The sequence below is a fragment of the Capsicum annuum genome, chromosome 3 (genome assembly GCF_002878395.1).
Source record: "Capsicum annuum cultivar UCD-10X-F1 chromosome 3, UCD10Xv1.1, whole genome shotgun sequence".
NCBI classification, from domain to species: Eukaryota; Viridiplantae; Streptophyta; class Magnoliopsida; order Solanales; family Solanaceae; genus Capsicum; species Capsicum annuum.
The window spans coordinates 248,288,857-248,316,765 of record NC_061113.1 but is presented as its reverse complement, the minus strand read 5'-3'; the positions used below and the strand labels follow the sequence as shown (position 1 = coordinate 248,316,765).

The window sequence follows — 27,909 nt, the reverse complement described above, 5'->3', positions numbered from 1 at the left end:
TAGTGAAAATTTGTAGATCAAAGTATTTTTATTTGTGCCTGATTTACTTAACATAAGTTGTATTGCTGTAGACATTGAAATTTTATGGCCTGTACTACGAAAGGAATACAATTTATGTTAGAATTCTTGGAGCTATTAGACCCTAAACTAGCTTAGTTTGGTGGCTACTCTATTATATAAATCCTAAATTACCGACTATTCATAAAGAGCAAGCATTTTCAACTTTCCTTGACTCATGGAATATTCATATTCATAAAGAGATCAAGCATTTCCAAAATTTCATAAACTCATGGAATATTTACACAAAAAGAAATATTCACCAAAAACTTCATTGTCTCAAGGGATGAACAAAATTATACCCAAATGTATTTTTCATCAATTAAAATTTATTGAAAACCGTATTATTTCTATGATCTAATTCCTTTAACATATAAAATTTAGAGTACCTTTGACTCACTCCACATAAGTTTTAGAGGAATTAAATTATGTCTTTTAAGATAGAACTACACGACTTACATATATAAAAATATACACATACAATACACAATAAAATCACATACTAAATCTTGAATTTCGTCCAAAAGACGATCTAGCCCTCCTTTTTCCTGTTGTTGCTTTTATGAAGAAGAATCAATCATCCTTCATAATAGTCATTAGTCCAATCAGAACATTGAAAAAAATAAGAAAACTACAAAAAAAACTTGGCTAACAAAAAATCATCTCAAATTTATTAGACCACCAATACATGCCAGTAAAAATGAATATATAATCTCTGCATGAAATGAAATCTATGTATATATATGGTCCATCATGTACAAATGATGATGCATTCATATATAGAGGTGGTGAACTGAAAAAGTGTATCGAAATGATAGTATAAACTAGTCTTTAGAAACGTGCGTTGCACTAATTAATAGTACCAAAAATGATCAGTTCTTCTGGGCAGTTTTTTGATACTTGTCTTTGATCCACTGAAAGCCAGATGAGGTACCTTCTTTCATTTTCTTCATGCTTGTTGAAGCCACTGCCTTTGTTTTTTCTCCTACCTTCTTTGCCACTCCGGCGCCTCCACCGGAGAAATTGCCTTTCTTGGTCTGTTTGTTATATGGATCTTTATTGTAGTCCCACTGATCAGCCCATGAATTGTCATATGCATGGTTCCTATCCATGTCTTCTTGCTTTGATGAACTTAGATGAGGACTTTTGAAGAAAAAAAAAAAAGAGAGTAATAAGAGGAAGAGGTCTACAAGTAAAGAGAAAAGAGTAGATATAACAGCCTATAGGAAAGTGGGGATATGTTATATAAGTAGCTAAAGTCAAGGAGAATTATAAGTTAATTACTTATCCATTGCACTTGTCTTAAGTACCATATTCTCCCTGCCAACTTCAGAAAGTACATGTTAACAATTTAATTTAATTTAGGATAAGGACGACGTATCGTTGAGAGGTTCATCAGCGGAAACTTATGTTAATTATATATGGTTAAAGTTGATATTTATGTATATATAATAGATACTGAAATTTCTTCGATCCCTTAATAAAAATTCTGACTTTTCCGAATCGAACCAAGAAAAGAAGGAAAAGATGCTCCAAAGCATAACATAGCAATATATTATTATATATAAAATAGACTTATAAAAACATTTTAAGTAACATATATATATATATATGTTGTCATAATTTTGCTTTAGTATATTGTTTAGGCACGTATTATGTGTATATTATGTTAGGACAGTTTGGTAAATAGACAGAACATTGAGCTAGTCAGCAAGAGAGGAGCTAGAATGTAGAATGATGACGAATTGACGCTGTGTATTTATTGACTGTAACAAACTTTATCCACAAAGCTCACGATTTTTTGGCCGAATGAAAGTATACAATCTGCAGGCACCTACGAATCTTTCCTCTTTAATTTCATTTAGTGCTGCTTCTTATTTTTCCCGTCATTTGACATTTCTGCCCAATGACGTTTTCTTGTTCTAGTTGAGGAATACCGTTGTTCAAGCAAATAAAACATCTTAGAATTTTTGAATCTTATATTTGAATTATTCTGTGCATTTACTTCCTAAATTATTATAATTATTTATCAAAATACATCTTTAACTATCAAGTGTTCACGCTATCTATGACGAACTTAGGCGGTGTGATGTATGTTTTCGACCATTAAATCTTTTTTAAATCTCCATGTGTATTCTATTCTATAGTCAATTCCACCAACAGTCCAACACAAAGCCAACCGTCTTATTTGAATTGTCGACAAAACGATTAAATTTGAATTACACGACGGTATTAGAAGTAAACCACAGCTTTCAATACGTTCAAAGAAAAATAGATGTTGCAACTTTTGTAATTTAAAAACAATTAGTCTACGGTGTTGTTGAGGATTCAATAGGAGTTTTAGGAGGAAATTTTCACCATGCATCCTCAACCCACCTGCCCTTCTCTCTCTTCACCCTACGCAAAATGAAATTTCCATTGTAAAATAATTTTTGGATTCTTTGCTGCAAGTTCTTACTTCTTGACTTTTGCTTCACTTTTCGTAATTTGGACTTGATGAATGCATATATGAAATTAAAGAGAGGCTTTCATTTCATTCGTCAAAACTACAATTGCTTGAACATCACATCGATCAATTATGATTTATGATGAAATATTTTTCTTGCAGAAACCAAAATGAGATGTATTAGGGGCAGGGGATATCTATAGTACAATATCCATTAGGAAGCTTGTTGATCATGTGATCCCAAATCTTGCAAGTATTTCTCAAAAAGCCACTGTGATACATTAAGGGCATCTCCTGTACTTTCGACTGGAAAAACATTTCTGCTACTTTGCCAACTATTTGTAAGTTTGATCCACTCCCTCCTCCAAGCTCTCAAGTTGAAGCCATGGCCGCCTTCTAAACTTTCTATCATATACTTGAAATAGACTGCTGCGCGAGGACCATAATAGTCTCGTAATAGCCCACTCCAATATTTGTTACCTAGAGAAAAAAAAAAAGAAAAATAGGAGTCAACAATAATCTTGTGTGACGACTAACAAAGTTCTTTCCTCCAAAAGTTAATCCATTCGTGGTTCCAGAAAATAAACATGACTACATGACATTGTACAAGATTGGATATTTTGCATACCATAATCGCGAAGCAAACTAGCTTCCTCCACAGTATTATCGAACCACATAGTGATCTGAGTTCTTGCATTCCATTCAAACTGCAGATTGTCCACCATTCAAGTTACTAGTTCGTCATGGTTTAAGCATGAAAGGTGTTTAGTTAAGGGAGCCTCTACCTGTCTTTTCTGATCTTCATCTTGAGCAAGTTTTTTTGCACTCTCTATCCAAGGTCCTAGAAGGAATCCATCATGGCATCCTAAAAGAATATCCATATCTTCCACAAGGCCTAGAAACTTTTGGCTAAGGTGTGCAACAGCATGCAGATCATCCAATTTATATGCGTCTATAGCATCTAAGAATAGTTTATTTGCGTACTTAGCCAAAGCTTGTCTTGTCAGGTCTATGAGGTCATACCTGAGAAGATTGAGATCAACAAACACTATCATCACGGAGTGAAAAAAGGAACTAAGTAGGAACCATAAGAGGAACTAGCATATCCAACCTGTAAGTACTGCTGTCAGATAGTTGATATCCACTCTCCAGGAAAAGTTTTAGTGCATGTATAACGTCTGAAGTTGAATACCAAAGATGAGGTTTATCATAGGAATCATTTGGTTCTTCCAGAGTAGCTCTTCTTAAATATAGTTTTCCATATTGATCATGGGTATAGTTTAGTACTGTTTGCTGTGTCGAAATGGACTTTGGGTCAACATCTGGAAATGCAACAATAACATCTCTATTTTTGTCCTGCACCAGAATCACAAAGGAAATGCTCAACATAAAAAACTACTATCCTGAACATAAAAAATAAGTGTCTCTGAATGTATGATGATAAAAACATGAGTTTCTGGTATTCTGAAGATTGATGCATGTTACTGTATTGGCGGCATAAGCAAGTGAGTGCATGCACATTTGGTATGTTGAAGTAGAACCAGATCAAAGTTCGGAAATTAACAAAATATATAACCAATCCCTAGTATCAGAAAAAGCCAAATCTTATAACCATATCACAAGTTATGTACAGAAAAAAATTCCAACAATGCACATACATAGTGAAGGACAAGAGAATGAGAATGACAAAAAACAAATGATTTACTTTTCTAGATCGGTAATTTCAAATTTCCTGATAGCATTACTTCAGTTAGAATTCAAATCTTGAAATGAGGCACTATACTAGAAATTACTCAAAAGGGCAAATAATAACCATGTTGACTTCGCAATAGTGCACAAACATACACAACAGAACTATCACGCTTGATTTATCTCCATCGAGAACTACCAGTTTGCAGCCCCTTAAAATTTGAAGGGAGTACAATGCTTAGGAGATTCTATTATTTTGATTTGATATGGTGCTATTTTTTGCATTTTCATTTTTCTTTTCTCCATTAGCAACTTACACCATCCTAATTGTTCTCCACGCACTTGTCATGAATAAATCTGTCTTGAACCAAATCCACAATCCGATTGTAGCTATCCCTTCCGATCCCCCAATATTTTTAGTCCCTAGGTGATGTCAGAGTACTTCAAGAGGAGCATATTTGAAAACCCCCACCTAATTATATCAGATATAAACACGATACTATCATATGTCAAGTGAAAACAGTGCTTCCATTAATTTATATCTTATGTCACTAAAGATCCTTAAAGTACCTCTTAGTGGAAGGACAAGACAAATATACAGAGTTTACTTACATAAACACCACACTGAAAGTATAAGTCAGCAATAAACAGGTTACTTACATAAGCACCATCAGTGCAATTATAGATGGTATGATACAAAATATTCCAGGCATCTTGCATGGGTTGAACAAATCTCCCATAGCGTCTTCTGGAGTACAGATCTATCCAAGCCTACAGGTAGTGATTTATTGACTTATTAGGTGTCATATATGCAAACATAATCATCATTTCAACCGACAACTTATAGAAGTACTCTGACACGAAAACGTGCTACTTTGAACTGCTTTGTCTCTCAAAACTCTAGAACTCGTCAACATAGCAAAATCTGGAAGAATCTTGACCATGCAATTGTCAAAACTGAATAAGAGGAGAAAGGCTATTACATACAATTTATAAAGCAAAGAAGTTTGGAGCTTTCTTATAGCTAACACACTTCTTCAAATACATTTGCTTGAACTGATAAGTGAAAGGAAATTACTATTAGAATATAAAAAACAAAGGGTCTAATTTACTAAAACGGAAAACATACAGAAGAAATCAAATGATAAATTCCAGCATTATACATAAAACCATAATCTTACCTTGCCATCAACTGGCCTATGCTGAAAAGCCATTTCAGACATAAGATCATACACCACAGGGTTCTGTTCAATGCCTTCCATTGAAATCCCAACACCAACCTTTAGGCGAGAAAATGAAATTAAGAGTATGATGCGGTGAAAAAAATTCAGTAAAATGTTAAAAAAGGAAAGGACTGAGATACAGGACAAATAGAATTACATGAACAAGATCCTAATAGAATTGTGTATATTGCAGATCCAATTCCAACACCACCAATGGAACAAATAATCTCTTATAATTATACCTAGATCACCTAACCTCTTGTGTAATCTCTAAATCTATGAGAAAGGAAGCACCAGACAGTTTTATTTTGAAATCCCTTCAGAAACATTCTTTGAAGAGACTGATGGAATTGGACATGAGCACTGGAACTAACTCAGCTACATTGCTCAAAGATCCTAACAGATCAAGATATCAAGGATCCAGATAATGGCAACCTCCGTATAATTATGTATCATCGGTACCTACGCTGGTCAGACTCTTCAAAAATGTCATCGGGTGCGTGTCGGATTCTCCAAAAGTAGTGTATTTTTGGAGAATCCGACACGGGTGTAGCATCAGAAGTGAAGAGTCCCCGCAACTTAGATGGGTACACAGGTATAACCAGAATGAAAACCTAATATGAGTACAACCAAACTTGCCATGGTTGAGTTGTCACTTATACGAGCTTCAACAGGTCCTGATCCCACTGCATCAAGAACTCCATACATTTCAATATTACCAGCAAAATTGTGTAGCATACACCTGAGATAGTGGAACAAAAAACGTGAATACAAACTAAGATAGGATTTAGGAAAGACAAATTTCAGGTGGCCAGATCTATTATACTAGCTCCATTGATTGGAAAAAGGCTGAGCTAAGGCTGGTGAGAAGGCTCCAACCTCATAACTCAGAAAGTTACAGTATTTCATCTCTAGAAAGAGTAAGGCTATGAACTGATTTCAAGTCTTGTAAGAATTACTGCTAAGTACACCAGAAACCCACCTTATGAGATTTTTGCTCATCAGTTGAACTTCTATGGACTTCATGGTCGAACTTTTATGGTGTCTAATGCACTTAAAACGAAGGTTAGACATGCTTATTATTGACAGCAGCCTGACATGACATCATGGCCTATATTCATGATGCATAGAGAAATAATCTATGTAACTACTTTCTGCGGACCAGTTCAGAACGTACATGCTAACCTAACCGATAAAAAAAAATTCCACTGTATCCAAACAAACACCATTCCAAGTCATTCAATGAAATATATGACATATCCAGCCAAAAAGACCACTTTAAGATTAGTTCCATCTGAGATGGGCCAGATGAACTGAGCAAATAACATGCTAACTATTGGAATGACTATCTAGAACTTAATGACATTGAAGACTACATCAGATGCACAAATGAAAAATAGCAATGTTACTTTCCATATATATGGGGTGCCATAGAACTGCTTTGACGTAGCCCATATTGGTTTAACTTCAGCATAAAGATCAAGAACGATCAACTTGCCAAGAGGAACAGAATGTAGAAGTGCCTGAAAAATGCGAATGCAGATAATTAAAATTTGAAAGGACACGGGCAAAATTTTGATGGCATTGAGCATTCTATAATTTATCCAAAACATCATGTTACCATGTCTCAATATCAAACAGCTAATGGAAATACGCAATATGCTTCGGTTAATCAGCATGAAATCTTTTTTTTCTTGATAAAGTAACCAGCATGAACATTACATATTTCAAAAGAGGGAAATATAGGCTAAGATGTACAACCTTCATCTGTGTAGGTCTCCAGAAAGGATCATAAGTGAAAAGCCATCCCTAGAAAAATAAAAAAAATCATTGTCAAAAATAAAAGAGAACACGATCAACAAGGATAACACTTTGATATCATCAGTTTGAAGACAAACTGTGTGCGCCATGCCAGAGGAGTAGACTAACACTAAAATGATTCAGGCAAAGTGAAGCCAGGATGTTAAATTAATACCCAAATGAAGAACTAAAAAGAGGCTCTGAAACCGGTAGACATAAAAGTTAGAGATTTCCAAATCATTGAACAATCTGCTACTAAAGAGTTAAGCTTTTTCACCTGCATTAGCCAAACCGCATCAGAATCAGCACGTTGCATTCCTTCAAAGATTGTGGCCCCCAACGAAGAGATATACTCTGGATCATCAACAGGAGGTGTGTTCTCATCAAAGGTATCACTGCAATAGATTGACATTTTCCAACTAGGATGAGACAAAGTTGGGCAAGGCTACAAAGATAGGCTATTACCACATGGTGACCATCACGATAGCTCTATGCAAGCATGTCAGTCCTTGATCATAAACAAAAGATGCTAGGCAGTTGGAGATCATATCTGATGGAAAGAGGACCTTTTGAAAAAGGAGATGAAGAAATAGCCACTTATGCTGACATGTCAAGAGTTTAACAGGTTCTAAATATTTGAAGGAACGAAAAATCATGGAAACTGACCAACCTATGGCAACTAGTTATCAATATAACGTGAGATAATAGAAGTAAGATTTTGTCTTTAGAAATTAGCAAAGGAAAAATCATGGATTTCTTTCATATATTATGATAACCTAATTGAGTCGAGTACAAAATACAAAAAGGTAAGGACTGATCGGTGCCATGATGCCCCCTGCGGCCTGCCTACCTGAATCCGCAAAAGGAACATGGAAAACCTTCTCGCAGCCTTATTATCAGCCACCTCACTCTCTCACTCTGTCTCTCAGTTCAATCTACTTTTGACTTCTACTGCTAATTTCCTCACTTATTTCTTTCATTTGGGATAAGAAAATGGGAGGTAAAAGATGGATCTTTTTAGTCAGTATATCAATAAATATGTTTTTGAATAATGCAGTAGAAAACTGCCGCTGAAGAAGATGAAGTGTAAGAAATTCAATATCATACAAAATCAAAAGGTAATACCATCTATTAGTGCCCAGAATTAATCCATGCAGTTACAGCTTTCTAATACTGTAATAGCAACCAATTGATCTGTGTACCAAAGTAATACAGGCAACATAGAAGCCTGCCTCATAAATAAAGCTAGCAAACTACCCCCAGTATTAGTTGCTGAATAGCATAAATTTTCTGGATGTATCATCGACTTATCCCTTGGGAAAGAATTTGAGCATCCAAAGGAAAACCGCAAGGAGATGAATGGAGTGGCCCAAAATTTATATAAACCCTTTGGAACCCTTACACAACCCCATGTGGGATGACAATATAACTCAATATCACCAATAGTAAAACAATCTTTCTACCTGACAATAATGGAATTGCTGAACAACTTACCAGTTATATATGTGGCTACTCCTTCCATATTCTGAATATCAACGGTTGGCCCCAGCAGAAAATAATAAAAGAGAAAAAAAAACTTTATTTGAGCTACAAAATCTTAAAAATGACAGCATCAGAATAAGATTGTGATTGGTCCAATGGTGATAGGAATTCTATATTACTATACCTTTTAGCTGTTGCTCAATAAATGCTTTTCCAATTTTAACAAACAAAGGATCAGTTGCATCGAGAAGATATGTGCAGCACCATCTGGGATCACTGTTCACAGTAAACCTGAAACCAATAATCAATTGAAAATAAACAGCAGATAATTGTAGCATTATGCTTATGCAAATTATGCACTTCATTTTCATCAACAGTCCAGGACTCAGGTACATCGTTAGGTTATCATTTCTAGTACAAGTATTTGACAGTATTACTTAAACTTCTTCATAGCTCATCTCATGGTATATTGTGTTGTTTAATCGAAAACATAACAATTGGGTGATATCTTTCATAATTGCATCACTTATTAGAAACAGATATAACCATCTGACACCATTTCATAATAGATATATTTGTCTCGGCGAATCAATCATTAGAGAAACTTAGGAATTAATTGGACATTATACTTGAATAGTGTCTAATATTTTCAGCAAATTAACAACTTCTAAATCGTAGTCATGTTATCATCAACAAGGATCAGTCGAAACAATTTTTATTTCTTAAACTACCTATTTTCTTACAACAGTAAGAAATGTAAGAAAAAATACAATTGCATGACAAGCTTACTTATCTATTCAAAAAAAAGATACAGCCATACAATTATAAATGTATATCACAGTACTAAAACTTTGTAATTAACCATTTAAATTGTAGACACATAATTTTGTCCCTCCCGAAAGCATTCTTACCATTTTACCCTCGTCTTAGTGTGTGCCCTCACCCGTGTGATAACCCCTTCACAAAAAGACAAAAATAACAATTCCTAACTAATTTTATCTTATTCTAACAACCCCTCCCTATTAAAAATGACACATCACCATCACCACCCTAACTACCCATGTGATCCCCCTCCTTTTTCTTGTCCACAAAGAAAGAATATATGGGGACCCACCAAATCCCCACATCATAACAAATCCATTCCTATTATAAAAGAAAAATTCTAAGAGGGAAAAAGGGGAGGCTCACTCTTTGATCATCATCTTCTCCACAATAACAACAATCACAAAATAATCTTCCTCACAAGAACAACAACAACAAAAAAAAAAAAAAAAAGGGGCGCCGGTGAACAGTAACTGGTGAACAGTAACAGCGTGAAAAGTGACGGTGAACGGGTCATTATTTGCTGAGTTGGATTGTTGGTGTTAAGGTTCGGCTCGAGGTTTCCGGGTGCGGACTCTCTTTATTCGAAAAACATTGAGTTTGAAAGCTTCAAATTTAAGGTCCAATTCTTTCTTCTCTTTCATTTAATTCTTATGTGATTGTGATTGCGTGTGATTAGATACCGTGGTTTGTTTGTTGATGTGAATTGTTGGTGACATTTGGGTGTGTGATTGTGATTGCGTGTGACTAGATACCGTGGTTTGTTTGTTGATGTGAATTGTTGGTGACATTTGGGTGTGTGATGTGCTAAGCATGATTGGTGAATTTTCGTTATTCTCGATTGGTGGATTGTGTATTGAAATGGGTTAATCACATGGTTGAGAATGAATTAAGGTGGGGATTAAAAATGGAGGAAAATGAATATTGATTAATTTTGATGTATCGATAATGTTGAACATGATAGAATTGTGATGCGTTGAACTTGGTAGGCAAACATACGCCGGGTAGGCAAATTTAGGAATAACGATTTATTGGAGTGTTTGAATATGTGCGTGAATGGTATTTTCTATTTTATTGCACGCAAAGTTTAAATTGTACTCATTTAGCCGAGGAATGTCCTGAAGGATTTGTATTGATTTATTCGGAGAATGCCCCGAAGTAGCATTTACGCAAAGGAGGCTCGTGATCAAGGCCCGTAACGTCGGGTGAAGTTTAGTTTAGGATTAGTTTAGAATAGAATAGATTTTATATTTCAGCACCTCTTTTATTTTGGATTATATAATTTGAACTGAACATTATTTTGGTTTGTTTTGAATTTTGTGTGATTTGTTTGTTTGCTTGTTTTGTGTGTTTATGTGGTTTGTACATTTGTAATGTCAAATTAGCCGATACGCTCCACCAAGCGACCGTGGTCGAACCACGGGATCGAGGAGTGCCTAACACCTTCTCCTCGGTCAACAGAATTCCTTAGCCAGAACCTCTATTCGCGGATCAGTTTTAGAGCCAAACCGTTTCGAAAAGTATTTTCCAAAGGTGACTTGGCACACCGGATTATGCCAAGTGGCGACTCTGAATAAGAAAAAAATAATGTAAATAATCCTTTTTTTTTTCGAAACAAATTTTTCATTTTTGTCACCTTAATAATAAAACCCTTTCGAACTTAAAATACATATCTTTTTTTTGGTCAAAAAGGGGTGTGACAGCTCTGGGGACTCTGCTAGGGATCTTTTCAGAATTCGGTCTTATTTTTGGAGTCGTATCGGCTTTGTTTGACATTATGGGTGTATAAACATTGTTTGTGATTATTGTTTGTGTTATTGTTATCACTGTTGTGCGTTTTCGTGCTCTTTGTGTACAGTATTTATCCTATATGTTACCACTTTTATATCTGGCATCATGTGTCTACCCCCAGGCCTTCTTTCTGCAACAAGTCCATAGTACACGTGTTGTACACGACCTCTAGTTGAGTCATCCTTATTTTAGGGGGGAGCCGTCGGTGTTATGGAGTAGGTGGAAAGCAAAGCAGCCACTATCGACCATACGCTCCCCCGAACAGCCTTGTTAGTGAACCACAACGTAGGTCAGCCTTTAGGTCATGCTTCTGTGCATTATACTGAGACCTAGCGGAACCCACATGGCCCTTTGTAGGAGATTCACCTCTAAAGCATCCCTACGTGCTAACTGTTGCATCTTTAAGGGTAACGTGGTCATTTGACGGACTGATTTGAAAAAAAAAAACATTTGTTAGGAGTAAGGTGCGTAGGCAAAAAACGAAAAAGAAAAAAATAGAAAAAGTGAGTCGAAAAGAATGAATCAAAAAGTGTTTCGTAGTTTTTAGAGTTTTTTATGGCTTTTATTTTTCACAATTCCAAAATTCAAAAGGACTTTTTTACCTTTCGCACTCATTTTCTCAAAAACATCAAAAAGATTTTCCTTTGTCTCGTTTAGCATGCATTCACAATTCGAAAACTTCAAAAAGATTTTTTCATTCATAGGATGTGTTTATAAAAGAAAAATGCAAAAAAAAAAATGTTAGAAAATTTTTACATTTCGTATAACGAAAATACCAAAAAGATTTTTCTTTCATAGTTGTTGATGTCATTTTTCTGTGAAGTATCAAAATGAAAACTCAAAAGATTTTATTAACATGGTTCATCGTCTGTCTTGGGTCGTGTCTCTTAAGTCAGGGTCTAGCCTGTTATTTAATAATTAATTGTCCAATCTGGACGAACTACGTACCCCTGATTCTCCTTTTTCGAGATGTGAGATACGTAGGCAACCTATTGTTGGTTCGGGGATTTTATTTCAAAAAAAAAAAAAAATTATTCACTCTTCATTTAGAATAGGTGTTTCATATACATCTCCAAGAGAAAACTACAAAAAGATTTTTCTTTAATAGTTTCAAGTTTCACTTTCATATGAAATTCAAAATCGAAAATCCAAAAAGATTTTTCTTTGGTAATCGTAGGTTTCATATTGTATAGAGATGTTAAAGTTGAAAAATTCAAAAAGATTTTCGTCAATTCTTTTGACAATTTGTTATTTTCTCTTCTCAAAGTTTAAAAAAAAAAAAGTAAAAGAAGAAAAGAAAAAAGAGTTTAATTGGCTATTTTGGCAAGATTTCACTAACTACGCACACCTAATTCTCCTCTCTCGAGAGTGAGATACGTAGGCGCCGTTCTTGGGTTCGGTGATCTTTTCAAAAAAAAAAAAACAACAAAAAAAGAAAAGAAAAAGAGGTTTTGAAAAAGTGTTGAACTCCAACACATTTGTTTTTTTTTATTGAGTCAGTTTAAGGTGGTTGGTTTGTGGCATTCTGGCTGGTCCTTCATATCACACCAAATCCAAAGGGTTAGTTGTGTCTAACCAAGATATAGAGAGTGACATCATGGATCAAACAAAGAATCAGGAAAACGAGAGTTTGAAGCAAGAGATTGGGAGGCTAAGACAACAAATGACAGAAATGTATCGAGCTTGGACCAGTGGGTTGCCTCCTACTCTATTTCCCTTTATTGATCCTACAAATACCTCGAGTTTTCCACCAAAATCTCAAAGTCAGTTTTCTACTGTTGTTGATGCACCGCAACATGACTCAGAATTCATTCCAAGCCAAAAGCATCTCAATACTTCCACCACTTTTCCTCTAGCTCCTCAGCATAAGCCTGCTACATTCACAACACCAAATGTCGTCTGCGATCTTGTTGCTCAATCTTCTACTGGGACTTCCACACTGGCTCGCCCAACGGTTGTGCGTCCCCATGCTGCTAGTGAACTTATATTCAATACTTTTGGTGATCATTATTATACTCCTGAGCCTGCTTTTTTAAGTTAACTGAACCACCAAAATTTCTTAACAAGAAGTCCAGTGTTCCAGAAGAGTCGGAGAAAATGGTTGAAAAAATAAAGAGTGCAGAAAATGCTATGAAAAATTCTCTAGGACCTACGGGTAAAGAAGATGTTTCATACAAAGACTGGGACATGCCTTCAAGTGCTAACCTTCCTCCAATCTTTGAGATGTCGAAATTTGAGGAGCAAGATGGGCATGAGAAATCCGTGAAACATTTGGGATAATATTGCAATCAATTGAGGGAACCTAGAGGGAAGAAGAATGAGAAAAATGACACTGCTATTGTAGTTGGAGAACGGGCACATCCAAGAAGACGACGTCGTCGTTGCCGTCAGTCTCAAGCCCAAGTTCATACCCAAGCTCTCCATAATCACTCTCAAAATCCAATATACTCCGTTTCCCGACCGCCATATCTAGTATATTGCGCACAACCATATGTTCAACTCCTTCCTTACCCACAATGGCGTGCACCAAATCTTCAAAGTCATCCTCCAATTCCACAAACATACCAAAGCCCTTCTAGGCCCGATGTTCGATCCAAGTTAAATAATGAAATGAGGCAGAAATTGAGGGATAGTTTCACACTAATTGGAGAGTCGTATGTCAGTTTATTTCAGAGATTGGCACAGCGAGGCATGATCACTCCTCTCCTTGGGTATACTCTTGACCCGAATTCAAGAAGTTTTGATCCTAAAGTAGGATGTGCATATCATTCTGATGTTCAGGGTCACAGTATTGAAGATTGTCGCGCTTTAAAAAGAGAAATTGAAAAGATGATTCAAGATAAATCAACCATGGTGCAGAACATTGACAGTGAGGGAAGCTCTAGTCATGCTGATATGGAAACCAGTGACTAAGATGTCAGGCTGAGCAATTGAGAAGTCACCTCTCTCCTTACTAGGAAGGGGTTTGGTAGCTTATTTTGTTTTATTTTCTGTTCTCCGAATTATTTCAGGGTTGTCGTTCGGGATCTGTCTTGCTTTGTCCTTTTGTTGTTTATGTTCAAACCCTTCTATCTTTTGTTTCGACTAAATGAAGTGTCTCATTTTCCTTTGTGTTTTAAATATGTGTTGTTTGTTTGTTTTCTTTACATCTTACATTTTGTGTTGACTCTAGTGATATGACATGCTAGTGAAATTTTCAGCCAGATATTAAAATCCAGTTTAAGCATGAACATTGAATAAAAGGGTTAAAGTTAGAAAAAGAGAGCATATGAGAAAATAGATAGAGTGTTAAGACATTTGGTGACAAGTTAAGGCAATTATTTTGAGAATCACAAGAACAACTTGGTCATCGATCGAAAGGCAAGTCCCAATTAGGTCAAATAGTGGACGTGTGATCCCTATATCAAGAGAAACAAGAAGATAAGCAGCTCCACGAAAGCATGAGTCATTTGATGTGAGGAATGTACAACAAAGGTGGAGTTTACAGAAGAAGCAGTGACGCACAGACTCAATCTGCTTGAAAAGATGTCGCAAATGATCTTCATCTCTCACTTCCAATTGCATATTATGTACTTGCATTCTCAAGGATTGATATGATGAAGGCATTTCATTCTGCTATCCAAACATTGTGTCATCCTTTGTTTACCCCATTTGAGCCTTAGTGTTATTTTCTTTCATAGTCCTCTTTTGGAATCAAGATAGAGCAAAGTTCAAAGAATAGTGTCGAGTAAAAAGATAAAGTCAAAATGTTACAAAAAAGAGACAAAATGTTTCCAAAAAAGAGTGTCAAGAAAGATAGAGTTAGAAAAAAGAATCGCAAAGTGAAAAGAGCGAATAAAAGAAAAAAAAAAGAAAAATCAAATCAAATCAAAAGAACAAGCTGCCAGAACTACGCGTGACCTGATTCTCCTCTCTCGGAGGTGAGATACGTAGGCTTCCCTACTAAGGACTCGGTCCAACCAAATAAACAATTTAGAATCACCCAGTCAAAAGAAACTGGGCATGAGTTAATCCTCATTGTTTGAGTCGATTCCAAAAATTGTAATCCTAACCCACTTCAAGTGTCGTTTGGGCCTCATGCCATCCTTTCTTTCTAACCCTATCCAAAAGCCAAGTTACAACCAAAGAAAGACCTTCAGATCAATCTTTGGGGATGTTAAGGCAAAGCATGAAAGGGATATGATGATGTATTTGGGAACTACCTATCTTCCTCAGCACAAGGAATCAAGAGCGAAATAAAAATGAGAGAGTCTTATTGGTGAAAACCCTCATGGGCACCGTAAGGCAATGGTAAGTTGAGAGAAATAAAAATAAGAGAGTCTTCTCGGTGAAAACCCTTACGGGCACCATAAGACGATGGTGAGCTGAGAGAAAAATAAGAGAGGTTTGTTGGCGAAAACCCTTCAAGGTGCCACTAGCCGAATGAGGTCTCCAAATGTAATTGGCCCAAGGAAGCAACTCAGTTTCAAGGCCATTAACCCAACAACAACTGGTGGAAGGTGTGGATGGAAAGATCAGGCAGATTAATCCAAAATGCATGCCATAATCATTAGAGTTGACAGTTATTTTTAGATAAACTTTTCATTTCTTTGTTTCAAATGGGGACATTCATTGTCTTTTCTTTCTTATTTATATTTTTATTTTTATTTTTCTTGGGTCAGTTGTCCAAATAAAAATCACTGTCATTTTTTTTCTTGTCTTTGAGTCAAGTCCTTGTCAAAACAAGTGAGAAAATATTTCAAAACTGCTACCAGCTTCTCCAATTGCACAAAGCAAGACAAAAGTCAGCACATAAAAGAGACATGATTGTTAGCCGAAATAAGGCATACAAATTTTGTCAACTAACAAGTCTGGGAATTCATGAAAATAACAACGTTCAAAGGGTTTATTTGAGGAGCATGGCAAAGCAGAGATACTGTGTTTGTTTCAGAGTTACTCTTAATAATCTGAGTTTGGGTCAATGATGCAGCAAGTCAACGACCTATGTTAATGGTTGGAAGCAAGGTTAAATGTGACGGGGGCAAAAGCGATTGTCGTGAAAGCTAAGCCACAAACCAACCACCATGTTTTTAAACTAACAAGTTTTCTTTGTATGAAATAGGAACACATGCTACCTTCGAATCAAGGATTTCAAAGCCTAAACATCAAGAGCCGTAATATTCTCACTTCTACAAATGCAAGAGGCAATGTTGCTGCACATATTTGGTATTCAAACCCATGGTAATTCAAGCGGCATTTGTAAGGAGACGCACTTCCTTGTTTTGGTAATTTTAGCAACATTTGTAAAGAGACGCACTTTCTTGTTTGGGTAATTCCAGCAATATTTGTAAGGAAACACACTTCCTTATTTGGTAAATCCAGCAACATTTGTGAGGAAACACACTTTCTTGTTTGGTAATTCAAGCGGTATTTGTAAGGAGATGCACTTCCTTGTGTGGGAAATTCAAACAACATTTGTAAGGAGATGCACTTCTTTGTTTGATAATTCAAGCAACATTTGTAAGGAGACGCACTTCCTTGTTTGGTAATTCGATTGGCATTTGTAAGGAGACGCACTTCCTTGTTCGGATAATTCCAGCATCATTTGTAAGGAGACGCACTTCCTTATTTTGGTAATTCCAGCAACATTCGTAAGGGGACGCACTTCCTTGCTTGGACAATTCAAGCAACATTTGTAAGAAGACAGACTTCCTTATTTTGGTAATTCAAGCGCTATCATAAGGAGACACACTTCTTTGTTTGGTAATTCGATCGACATTTGTAAGGAGACGCACTTCCTTGTTCGGGTAATTCTAGCAACATTTGTAAGGAGACGCACTTCCTTGTGTGGGAAATTCAAGCAACATTTGTAAGGAAATGCACTTCCTTGTTTGATAATTCAAGCAACATTTGTAAGGAGATGCACTTCCTTGTTTGGTAATTCGATTGGCATTTGTAAGGAGACGCACTTCCTTGTTCGGGTTATTCCAGCAACATTTGTAAGGAGACACTTCCTTATTTGGGTAATTCCAGCAACATTTGTAAGGGGACACACTTTCTTGTTTGGACAATGCAAGCAACATTTGTAAGGAGACACACTTCCTTATTTTGGTAATTCAAGCGCTATCATAAGGAAACGCACTTCCAAAGGAGACGCACTTTCTTGTTTTGGTAATTCAAGCAACATTGGAGACGCACTTCCTTGCTTGGGCAATTCAAGCAACATTTGTAAGGAGATGCACTTCCTTGTTTGGTTAATTCAAGAAACATTTGTGAGGAGACGCACTTCCTCGTTTGAGTAATTCAAGTGGCATTGGTAAGGAGACGCACTTCCTTGGTTTGGTAATTCAAGCGGCATTGGTAAGGAGATGCACTTCCTTGTTTTGATAATTCAAGCAACATTGGTAAGGAGATACATTTCTTTGATTAGGTAATTCGAACTTTGCTTTTGGGTAATGCACATCCTAGCAGTCCCCTTGATTTCTAGAAAATGCACTTTCTAGTCAAGTTATTGCACTTAATCCTTTGGACACGCACTTTCTTGCTAGTTTTCATTTGTTAGGTGACACACTTTCTAACTAAAACTTGTATCTCTAGAAGACGCACTTTCTAGTTAGAATCCCTCACTTTAATTCTTAGGAGACGCATTTCCTAGGCTTGGTTATTCAATTTTACTCTCAAGAGATGCATTTCTTGGTCAGAGTCTTGATTCATCATTACAACATGCAAGTAGGTATGATGTGACTTTCCCATAAGTCTTCTGATAATAAACTGGGGCAAAAATTTAATTCTTTTTTTTGAACTTCACTTTTCTGGCAAACGAAATTTCTCTTTATAATAATTCTTGTTTGGGATAATTTTCTTTTAGTTTTGATGTGATTTCAGGCGCCCGCTTGAAGAACAGGGCGAATAAATGAAAAGTCAAGCAATAAGCTGAAGAAGTTGAAAACAAAGCAACAAGGTGAAAAATGAAAGTTAACGGATTGAAAAATAGCAAGTCAGGAGCCCGCCTGAAGAACAGGGTGAAGAAATTGAAAGTTAAGCAATGAGGTGAAGCATTGGAAAAACAAGCAACAAGTTGAAGAAATTGCAAGTCAGGAGCCTGCCTAAAGAATAGGGTGATGAAACTTAAGTCAGGAGTTCAACAGAAGTTGTATAGATAGGATTTTTGTAATTTCATTTATGTTTTAACTTGTAATTTTCATTTTTGACGTAATGAAAGAGCCGTGGACCGGAGCCTCGACAGGACCTCACTCGACTCTCCAACTCGGTCGTCCTTCTTCCTTTTGTTTCATCCCTGTGAATAATGGTCAGGTCAAAATTCTATCTCATTGTCTACTTCTTTGTATGAAAACACTTTGTGTTTACCTGCAAAGAGGGACATGATGTAGACACATAATTTTGTCCCTTCCCGAAAGCATTCTTACCATTTTACCCTTGTCTTAGTGTGTGCCCTCACCCATGTAATAACCCCTTCACAAAAAGACAAAAATAACAATTCCTAACTAATTTTATCTTATTCTAACAACCCCTCCCTATTAAAAATGACACATCACCATCGCCACCCTAACTACCCATATGATCCCCCTCCTTTTTTTAGTCCACAAAGAAAGAATATATGAGGGACCCACCAAAATTCCCACATCATAACAAATCCATGCCCATTATAAAAGAAAAATTCTAAGAGGGAAAAAAGGGAGGTTCATTCTTTGATCATCATCTTCTCCACAATAACAACAATCACAAAATAATCCTCCTCACAAGAACAACAACAACAAAAAGAAAAAAAAAAGAAAAAAAAAGGGGCGCGGTGAACAGTACCGGTGAACAGTAACGGCGTGAAAAGTGACGGTGAACGGGTCATTATTTGTCGAGTTGGATTGTTGGTGTTAAGGTTCGGCTCGAGGTTTCCGGGTGCGGACTCTCTTTATTCGAAAAACATTGAGTTTGAAAGCTTCAAATTTAAGGTCCAATTCTTTCTTCTCTTTCATTTAATTCTTATGTGATTGTGATTGCGTGTGATTAGATACCGTGGTTTGTTTGTTGATGTGAACTGTTGGTGACATTTGGGTGTGTGATGTGCTAAGCATGATTAGTGAATTTTCGTTATTCTCGATTGGTGGATTGTGTATTGAAATGGGTTAATCACGTGGTTGAGAACGAATTAAGGTGGGGATTAAAAATGGAGGAAAATGAATATTGATTAATTTTGATGTATCGATAATGTTGAACATGATAGAATTGTGATGCGTTGAACTTGGTAGGCAAACGTACGCCGGGTAGGCAAATTTAGGAATAACGATTTGTTGGAGTGTTTGAATATGTGCGTGAATGGTATTTTCTACTTTATTGCACGAAAAGTTTAAATTGTACTCATTTAGCCGGGGAATGCTCCGAAGGATTTGTATTGATTTATTCGGAGAATGCCCCGAAGTAGCATGTACGCAAAGGAGGCTCATGATCAAGGCCCGTAACGTCGGGTGAAGTTTAGTTTAGGATTAGTTTAGAATAGAATAGATTTTATATTTCAGCGCCTCTTTTATTTTGGATTGTATAATTTGAACTGAACATTATTTTGGTTTGTTTTGAATTTTGTGTGATTTGTTTGTTTGCTTGTTTTGTGTGTTTATATGGTTTTGTACATTTGTAATGTCAAATTAGCTGATACGCTCCACCAAGCGACCGTGGTCGAACCACGGGATCGAGGAGTGCCTAACACCTTCCCCTCGGTCAACAGAATTCCTTAGCCGGAATCTCTGTTCGCGGATCAATTTTTAGAGTCAAACCTTTTCGAAAAGGATTTTCCAAAGGTGACTTGGCACACCGGATTATGCCAAGTGGCGACTCTGAATAAGAAAAAAATAATGTAAATAATCCTTTTTTTTTTCGAAACAAATTTTTCATTTTTGTCACCTTAATAATAAAACTCTTTCGAACTTAAAATACATATCTTTTTTTGGTCAAAAAGGGGTGTGACATAAATTTCAATAAGGTCCTCATCTCCCAATAATACAACTTATTTAAAAAGATGACCATAGTCAAAGATTGTGAATGAACTTTAAAAAAAAGACAGTGAACAAGCAGATCAAAAAGAAAAGCAACGTGTCTATTAATTTAATTACATAGGACCAAGAAAAAGTAAGATGAAGATAAGCTCAAGGAGAAATAGCATAACAAAACATGATTACAAGGTAGATCTTTCCAGCTAGCTGATTATCTGTAGTTATCTCCACAAGAAATCCAATAGAAAGATTGAAAGAATCCAATGGAATAAAGGAAAGAAAATAGTAGATAGAGGCATATCTTCATTTAATCACCAATCTAGTACTTTGTGTCAAAGTATAGGAGGAAGTATATATACCAGTTTCCCAGACGACTTATCTTTGCTGATGGAAATACATGCTTCAGTGCTGCTGGAACATTTCCAGAAAAGGCTGGAAGAACTGAAAGATGCATGAAATCAACTCAACAATAGTTTACCAAGGCAACACACACAAAGGTCAATGGCACACTATATAGATCCTAATTTATTTTTTTAGCAATTTCTTAATTTGGTTTAAACAATCAAGAAAGTGTTAGGGATTAAACAAGAAACAGGTTACCATGATCATATTCAATGTATAAAGATTTTCACATGAAGCACTACACAATTTTATGAAAGCTTAACTTTTGTATACGAGACAAGTAACCATATAGCTTACTTTCATCCTCATATTTTTCTTTCTTCAGTAAAAACTGTGCCGCTACATCATCAAAATTGTATAAAATATAGATGCATGATCAACTTCTGACTCCTTCAACCCAAATAATGTTTTGAAACGTATCTTTCTCAGTTAGGAAAAACAGGAGAGTTTAAGAGTGCTTTAAAACACAGTAATAGCTGTACCTGGTGTCATCCCAAGTTCATACATTCTAGCAAGAATTTTCTTCTGCAGAATGAGTTGCTGATCCAGCCAACTTTGTGGCAGTGGCCCACCCCATCTATGATAGATGCATTATTTTAGAAATTCAAGAGAACAGAAATATAGTAGAAATAAGAACACGCGAGCCAAATTTCTTATAAGAGAAGTAACTATTGAACCAATGAAACAAAGTTAAATGCCAGAAAAATATATTTTCTGTTGAAAAGCCATGCTAAATAAAAAAAGGGCAGCCCGGTGCACTAAAACTACCGCTATGCGTGGTGTCCGGGGAAGGGCCCCACCACAAGGGTGCATTGTACGCAGCCTTACCTTGCATTTCTGTCAGAGGCTGTTTCCAAGGCTTGAACCCAGGGGCGGATCTATTAAGGCCGGTGGGGGTGGCACGCCACCCGCAAACTTCGACGGAATATATAGACTGATATATTAAAATATTAAATCTGCCACCCATAATACCAAAGCACTATCTAGTGCAAGTGGCAAAGCGCCACTATTTGTGTGCAATAGGTCGTGGGTTCAATCTTATCTGCCACTCACAATACCAAAGTGCTATCTAGTTATTTTTTAGGTTCTAGCTAGGAAGGAGGCTAAGTCAGCAGTCACGGCAGCTAAGACGGCCGCTTTTGAGAGCTTGTATGCAGGGTTACAGGGGAAAGGAGGGGAGAAAAAGTTGTTTAGACTCGCTAAGGCTAGGGAGAGGAAGGGTCGTGACCTCGATCAGGTGAGGTGCATTAAGGGGGAGGATGGTAGAGTGTTGGTGGAGGACGGCCACATTAAGAATAGATGGCAGTCGTACTTTCATAGGCTCTTGAATGACGAAGGGGATAGAGCTATTGTGTTAGGGGAACTGGAGCACTCAGAGGAGTGTCGGGATTTTAGCTATTGTAGACGTTTTAAGGTAGAAGAGGTTAGAGAGGCTGTTCGCAGGATGCGAAGGGGTAGGGCGACGGGGCCGGATGAGATATCGGTGGAGTTTTGGAAGTTCGTTGGAGAGGCTGGTGTAAGGTGGTTGACTGGATTGTTCAATGAAATCTTCAAGACGGCAAAGATGCCCGAGGCTTGGAGGTGGAGTACCATGATCCCTCTCTATAAGAATAAGGGTGACATCCAGAGTTGCAATAACTATAGGGGGATTAAGTTATTGAGTCACTCTATGAAGATTTGGGAGAGAGTGGTCGAGGTGAGGCTGAGACGGATAGTGTCTATTTCGAAAAACCAGTTTGGATTTATGCTTGGCTGCTCGACGACGGAGGCAATTCACCTGGTGCGGAGGTTGGTGGAACAGTATAGGGAAAGGAAGAAGGACCTGCACATGGTGTTTATCGACCTGGAGAAGGCTTACGACAAAGTCCCCAGGGAGGTGCTTTGGAGATGCTTGGAGGTGAGTGGAGTACCGCTGGCATATATCAGAGCAATTAAGGATATGTATGATGGAGCGAAAACTTAGGTGAGGACGGCGGGAGGAGACTCAGAGCATTTCACTGTCTTGACAGGATTGCATCAGGGATCTACTCTTAGTCCCTTTTTGTTTGCGTTGGTGATGGATGTGTTGACGCAGCGTATTCAAGGGGAGGTGTCTTGGTGTATGCTTTTTGCAGACGATGTAGTTCTGATAGATGAGACTCGAGGGGGTGTGAATGACAAATTAGAGGTATGGAGGCAAACTCTTGAGTCTAAAGGGTTCAGGGTGAGCAGAAGCAAGACAGAGTATGTGGAATGCAAGTTTAATGACGTGAGGAGGGAGAATGAGGTAGTAGTGAAGCTGGAATCACAGGAGGTATGTAAGAGGGATAGTTTCAAGTATCTCGGGTCCGTGATCCAAAGTAACGGTGAGATTGATGAGGATGTCTCGCACCGTATTGGGGCGGGATGGATGAAGTGGAAGCTCGCGTCGGGGGTGTTGTGTGATAAGAAGGTGCCGCCCAAGCTGAAAGGCAAATTCTACAGGGTGGTAGTCCGTCCGGCCATGTTGTATGGAGCGGAGTGTTGGCCAGTTAAGAACTCCCACATCCAAAAAATGAAGGTGGCAGAAATGCGGATGTTGCGCTGGATGTGTGGGCTGACTAGAGGGGATAGAGTTCGGAATGAGACTATCCGGGAGAAGGTTGGTGTGACTCCAGTGGAGTGCAAGATGCGAGAAGCCCGATTGAGATGGTTCGAACACGTGAAGAGGAGGGGCATGGATGCCCCGGTTCGTAGGTGTGAGAGGCTAGCGTTGGATGGTTTTAGGCGGGGTAAGGGTAGGCCGAAGAAGTACTGGGGTGAGGTGATTAGGCGGGACATGGAGCAGTTACAGCTCACCAAGGACATGACCCTAGATAGGAAGGTCTGGAGGACGCGAATTAGGGCAAAAGACTAGGGCCGGTTTGGGTCGCTAGTGTGGGGAATTACTTGGTGGGGGTTTTATTCTTGTTATGATTCCGTGTTCCATGTTTTATTACGAATCTGTGTGCTTTCCTCTGTTTTCTAATACTTATGGGTGCCGTATTTATGTTATGTAATCTAGTTCTGTGCTTTACTATGAGTTTGTGTGGTATCTCGTGACTTGAGCCGGGGGTCTATCGGAAACAGCCTTTCTACTTCTTTAGAGGTAGAGGTATGGACTGCGTACATCTTACCCCCCCAGACCCCACTAGGTGGGAATACACTGGGTTTGTTGTTGTTGTTTTCTGTTAAGCCTGTATATATCTAGACTGATATAGTAAATATTAAATCTGCCACTCACAATACCAAAGTGCTATCTAGTCCAAGTGGCAAAGTGTCACTTTTGTGGTAATAGGTCGTGGGTTTGATCTCGGTCAGCAGCATATCATTTTTTAATTTTTTTAATTTCACAATACCAAAGCACTATCTAGTGCAAGTGGTAAAACGTAGCATATCATTTTTTAATTTCACAATACCAAAGCAACATATCATTTTTTAATTTCACAATATCAAAGCACTATCTAGTGCAAGTGGTAAAATGTCACTTTTGTTGGGTCAAAGGTCGTGGGTTCTATCTTGGTCAGATTAAAACAGGGCAACAAGCGTCGTAAATGTACCAGCTGACAATTTTACTTGCCACCCGGAGAGTCCGGATCCTGGATCCGCCTCTGCTTGAACCCGTGACCTCCTGGTCACAAAGAATAGCTCTTGCATGAACTAAGCATTGAAAAATAACAACATTAATTTCCTGTGGCTTGTTTAGGCAATACAAATTTTAAAATTTCTACAAGATGAATTTATTGCAAAAACTCCAACTATCTGATAGCAATGCATGATGCGAAAAGAACTCATTTCTTCAAATGAACTAGAAGCTCACTTATGTAGGTTTCCCATACGTGACCATGCAAGAAATGCTGGACCTCCAAAGAAATCATCCAAACTTGAAGTGCTAATATTGAAGTTCTGCACAAACGAAAGCCATTTGTCAAATATATAAGTACACAAAATCAAGCCAACAAAGGACACCGTAAGACCAATGTTACATCGGAAGCAGCTAAATAGTTCTTTTGGATAACCTTGATGTACAGGCCAGCGCGCGCGCACCTCAACAATTTCAATAGGTACCTACTATCTACCGGTACAGATGTCGGATAACTCTACCTAGACTTAGGCAAATGCGAAGAAATCACCTAACATTTTTTTGTCTATGCTAGGATTCGAACCTTGAACACCAATGTTTGCACCCACTTCATTGACCACTAGGCCACATCCTTGGCTACTCCAAAGAGATTTAATATTACACCAAAAGTCTCAACATGTTCTACAAAAAGCATATATCCACTATAGCAAACTGAAGATTTTAACAGAAAAGTTGAAGTTTTAGAAGTATCTTCAAAATGGAGCAGTAGATCACACACTAGTGGACTTTTAAGTATCCAGAGTCAGAGACATCATAAAAGTATAAATGACAATCAATTTCATATCATCAACAGTAGCATCTATATAAATATTGATGAATTTGATTTGCCCTTCGTCAACGTACTAGCCAAAGATAAAGGTTCCATTACATCAGACCATTAGAGCTAGGCTGATTCCAGAAGATAAATATGACTTTACCAAGAGTCTGTTTGGATGGGCTCATCGCTTTTGGCTTACTTTTGTCTTTTTGGCTTAAAAACGGGTGCTTAAAAGCACTTTTCTGCTTTACCCAAACACTACAAAAGTTCTTAAAAGCTATTTTTGGCTTAAAAACACAAAAAATAAGCCAATCCAAATGATCTCTACATCAACTTAAGCAGTTTTTAAGTTTCTATATCAAAATTTTTGACTTAAACCTTTCACCCGGCATCTGCAATTTTTTCTACCGAAATTGATCTCTTTGAACGAACTCCATTAGAGTCTCTATCCTTTTTGCTCGTTTAATCTACAACTACATAATTGCTCCATACTGCTAAATGAGTCAACAATTTTCCAAGTTCTTTTGGATAGAGCTATACAGTCTCCACTCTCCAACAAGCTTAGTCGAAAAATCTTATCAAGAAATTTTAACAGGAAATCAATTTACTTATTAATGAATTTTCCATATGACTTAACCTTATGAAATGGAAGACTCTCAATCCTATGCAACATAAACCAGTAAGACGAACTTGAATCTTCAACTAAGACAATCAATGTGAAACTAGAGTCAAAGGAAATACCTTGAAGACCTTTTGCCATATAGCCTCTTGACCAGTGAAAGCCAATGGCAAGTTGATTCCCTGGAGAGCCATCCAGTCAATCTCCTTCTCCCACCTTTCCCAATCCCACCAAGCAAATGTATCTGGAGAAGAAATCACAAAAGTTTTAAGTATACCTCCTCATCTGGAAGAGGATTCAGAAAGTGTCTAGAAAGTAAAAGAAAAGTTGGTTTACAGCTTGATGTGACAGCATTTTGGTAATAGCTCCAAGGAACAGGTCTCTTTACTACGACTCCAGCATCTTGAACAGCAGGGAGAGAGCCAGGGTCAGGTACAGAAGCTAATTGTGCTCCACCTGTTTTGCTCCATGATATGTGTGCCCCACACCAATATTTCAAGTACCAATGAAGACCGGACAATATATCTACTGCTGTGGTTCCACTTATTCTGCGTAACATCTGGATAGATTATTAATAGTGTTCCACTTGAGAGCAATAAATTATGTATAAAAGAGATTAAGACTGGTTAAATCTAAAAAAATGGAGAACAAAACATTTCTTCTTTGTAATTATGATATTATCTCTGCTACAAATGACATAACAAAATTGTAATGGTTGACAAGCAATATTAAATGTTTAGCAGACAATGAGTTCATAAAAAGCTCTCTACCTACCGGACTCACACGTAATGTATTTATGTTAAGAGGTGAACTCAATCAACTATTTTCATCACTTCTATGGTAAAGAAGAATAAACGGGTGAAAACATTTTTCATAATTTCCAGAGAAACTATAGAAAGAGTTTATCTATACCAAATGCACCATACTAAGTAACAGACTAATTTCTAGCTTGCAGACATGCCTAAACACGCTTGCGAAGAATCCACTGTTTGCCAGGACGCAGTAGAAGACTTTGACTACTTACCTGACCAGGAATACTACGAAATTATCATACTAATTATATTGTATATTTGTATTGCTCAAATTAAGATAATTACCAGAACTACTTCATCATCTCCAGCCTCTAATAATAGCTGGTCCGTGAAACTTCATACAACAGAAAGGAGAAAGAAGCCCTAAAATTATGGTTATATATATAAAACAAAAATTGGTACTTCAAGGATATTGTCCCTGTAAATCACCATCTTTTGGAAACATAAATAAAATTATAACTTACATAATTTCAGGAGAACCATCTTGAGCTGAACCAGGGAGGTTGCTTATGTTGAAGCAAAATTCTCCACCACAATATTCCTACGATGAGGCATGACAAATATGACACTCTCTTTAATTTGCTGCTACAATGTATTAAAATTTATTAAAATTTTAAACAAATAGCTAAGAAGAGAAGAACCGTGTTCATCTTAATGGGATAACTTCCTAACTAGACAAACTTATATAGTTCTACATTTACCAAACATAGTAAGAATTTTAAAAATTACTAAACGTAGCTAGAGTTTCTGAAATTCTCCTACTAGTGATACAACAGTTTCTTCTGTATTAGTGATACAAAATTCGCTTTGTATTTGTCGTTATATTACTAATGCACAGAGAATTGTTGTATCCGTGATACGCACTGAATTTTCAGAAACAATTGTATCAATTTACAGAGCGAATTTCATAAACTGTTTGCTACATTTTGTAACTATTCAAACTATAACTACGTTTGATAATTGAAAAATTCTCAAACAAATTATGTTTTTGTGAAAGCACCTTGAGGATGATGAGGAACTGAAAGCTCGAAAAATGGGAAGGAATTAAGCGATTGAGGACGTCGTAGGCGGCAGTTAATTGGACTGAAGAAGGTGCACGTTCCCTTTCCTGAATTTCGAGGAGCGGCGAAACGTAGTTGATTCCGAGAGTGGACGAATTAGCTATAGAGAAGCAGAAAACGCAGAAGATGAAAATTAAGGAAATGGAATCCATAGTTGAAACTGAGAGTTGTTGAGTTGAAGTGATTGGTGAAGGAGAGGTTTATAGTAGTGGAAATGAGAGACATATTCGTCTGAGTATCAATGGAGTGGAAGTTGAAGGAGTGAAGACAAATTTTGCAGGCCAAACAAGTATAGAATAACGATTTTCCCTTTTTAAATCAAAAGGG

The 27,909-nt window shown here is 37.2% G+C and overlaps 1 protein-coding gene across 3 annotated transcripts; it reads right to left on the bottom strand.

The window, feature by feature from the left end:
* Positions 1-2,564: 2,564 nt before the first annotated feature.
* LOC107862442 (alpha-N-acetylglucosaminidase) lies at positions 2,565-27,909 on the bottom strand. Of its 3 annotated transcripts, XM_016708030.2 has the most exons (20): positions 27,522-27,909; positions 26,986-27,062; positions 26,807-26,855; positions 26,046-26,268; positions 25,832-25,953; positions 24,511-24,596; positions 21,176-21,270; positions 20,651-20,732; positions 8,882-8,988; positions 8,710-8,740; positions 7,493-7,610; positions 7,177-7,224; positions 6,829-6,938; positions 6,055-6,157; positions 5,374-5,472; positions 4,853-4,963; positions 3,615-3,859; positions 3,289-3,526; positions 3,132-3,210; positions 2,565-2,983 (listed from the first exon to the last, which is right to left on the bottom strand). In XM_016708030.2, the coding sequence occupies exons 1-20, from the start codon at positions 27,732-27,734 to the stop codon at positions 2,718-2,720; spliced, it is 2,502 nt and encodes an 833-aa protein (XP_016563516.1). In that variant the 5' UTR covers positions 27,735-27,909; the 3' UTR covers positions 2,565-2,717. The 3 variants fall into 3 exon arrangements, with proteins under 3 accessions (XP_016563516.1, XP_016563517.1, XP_016563518.1); XM_016708031.2 differs by lacking the exon at positions 26,807-26,855 and having other exon boundaries at positions 26,046-26,257; positions 27,522-27,908; XM_016708032.2 differs by lacking the exon at positions 26,807-26,855 and having other exon boundaries at positions 27,522-27,587.

Coding starts and splice junctions, on each gene's coding strand:
- LOC107862442 (XM_016708030.2), bottom strand. CDS start 27,734: ATGGATTCCATTTCCTTAATTTTCATCTTCTGCGTTTTCTGCTTCTCT. Junction 21,271..24,510: donor CGTATGGGAAACCTACATAA/GTGAGCTTCTAG, acceptor CATCTATCATAG/ATGGGGTGGGCCACTGCCAC. Junction 6,939..7,176: donor GGAGACCTACACAGATGAAG/GTTGTACATCTT, acceptor CGCATTTTTCAG/GCACTTCTACATTCTGTTCC.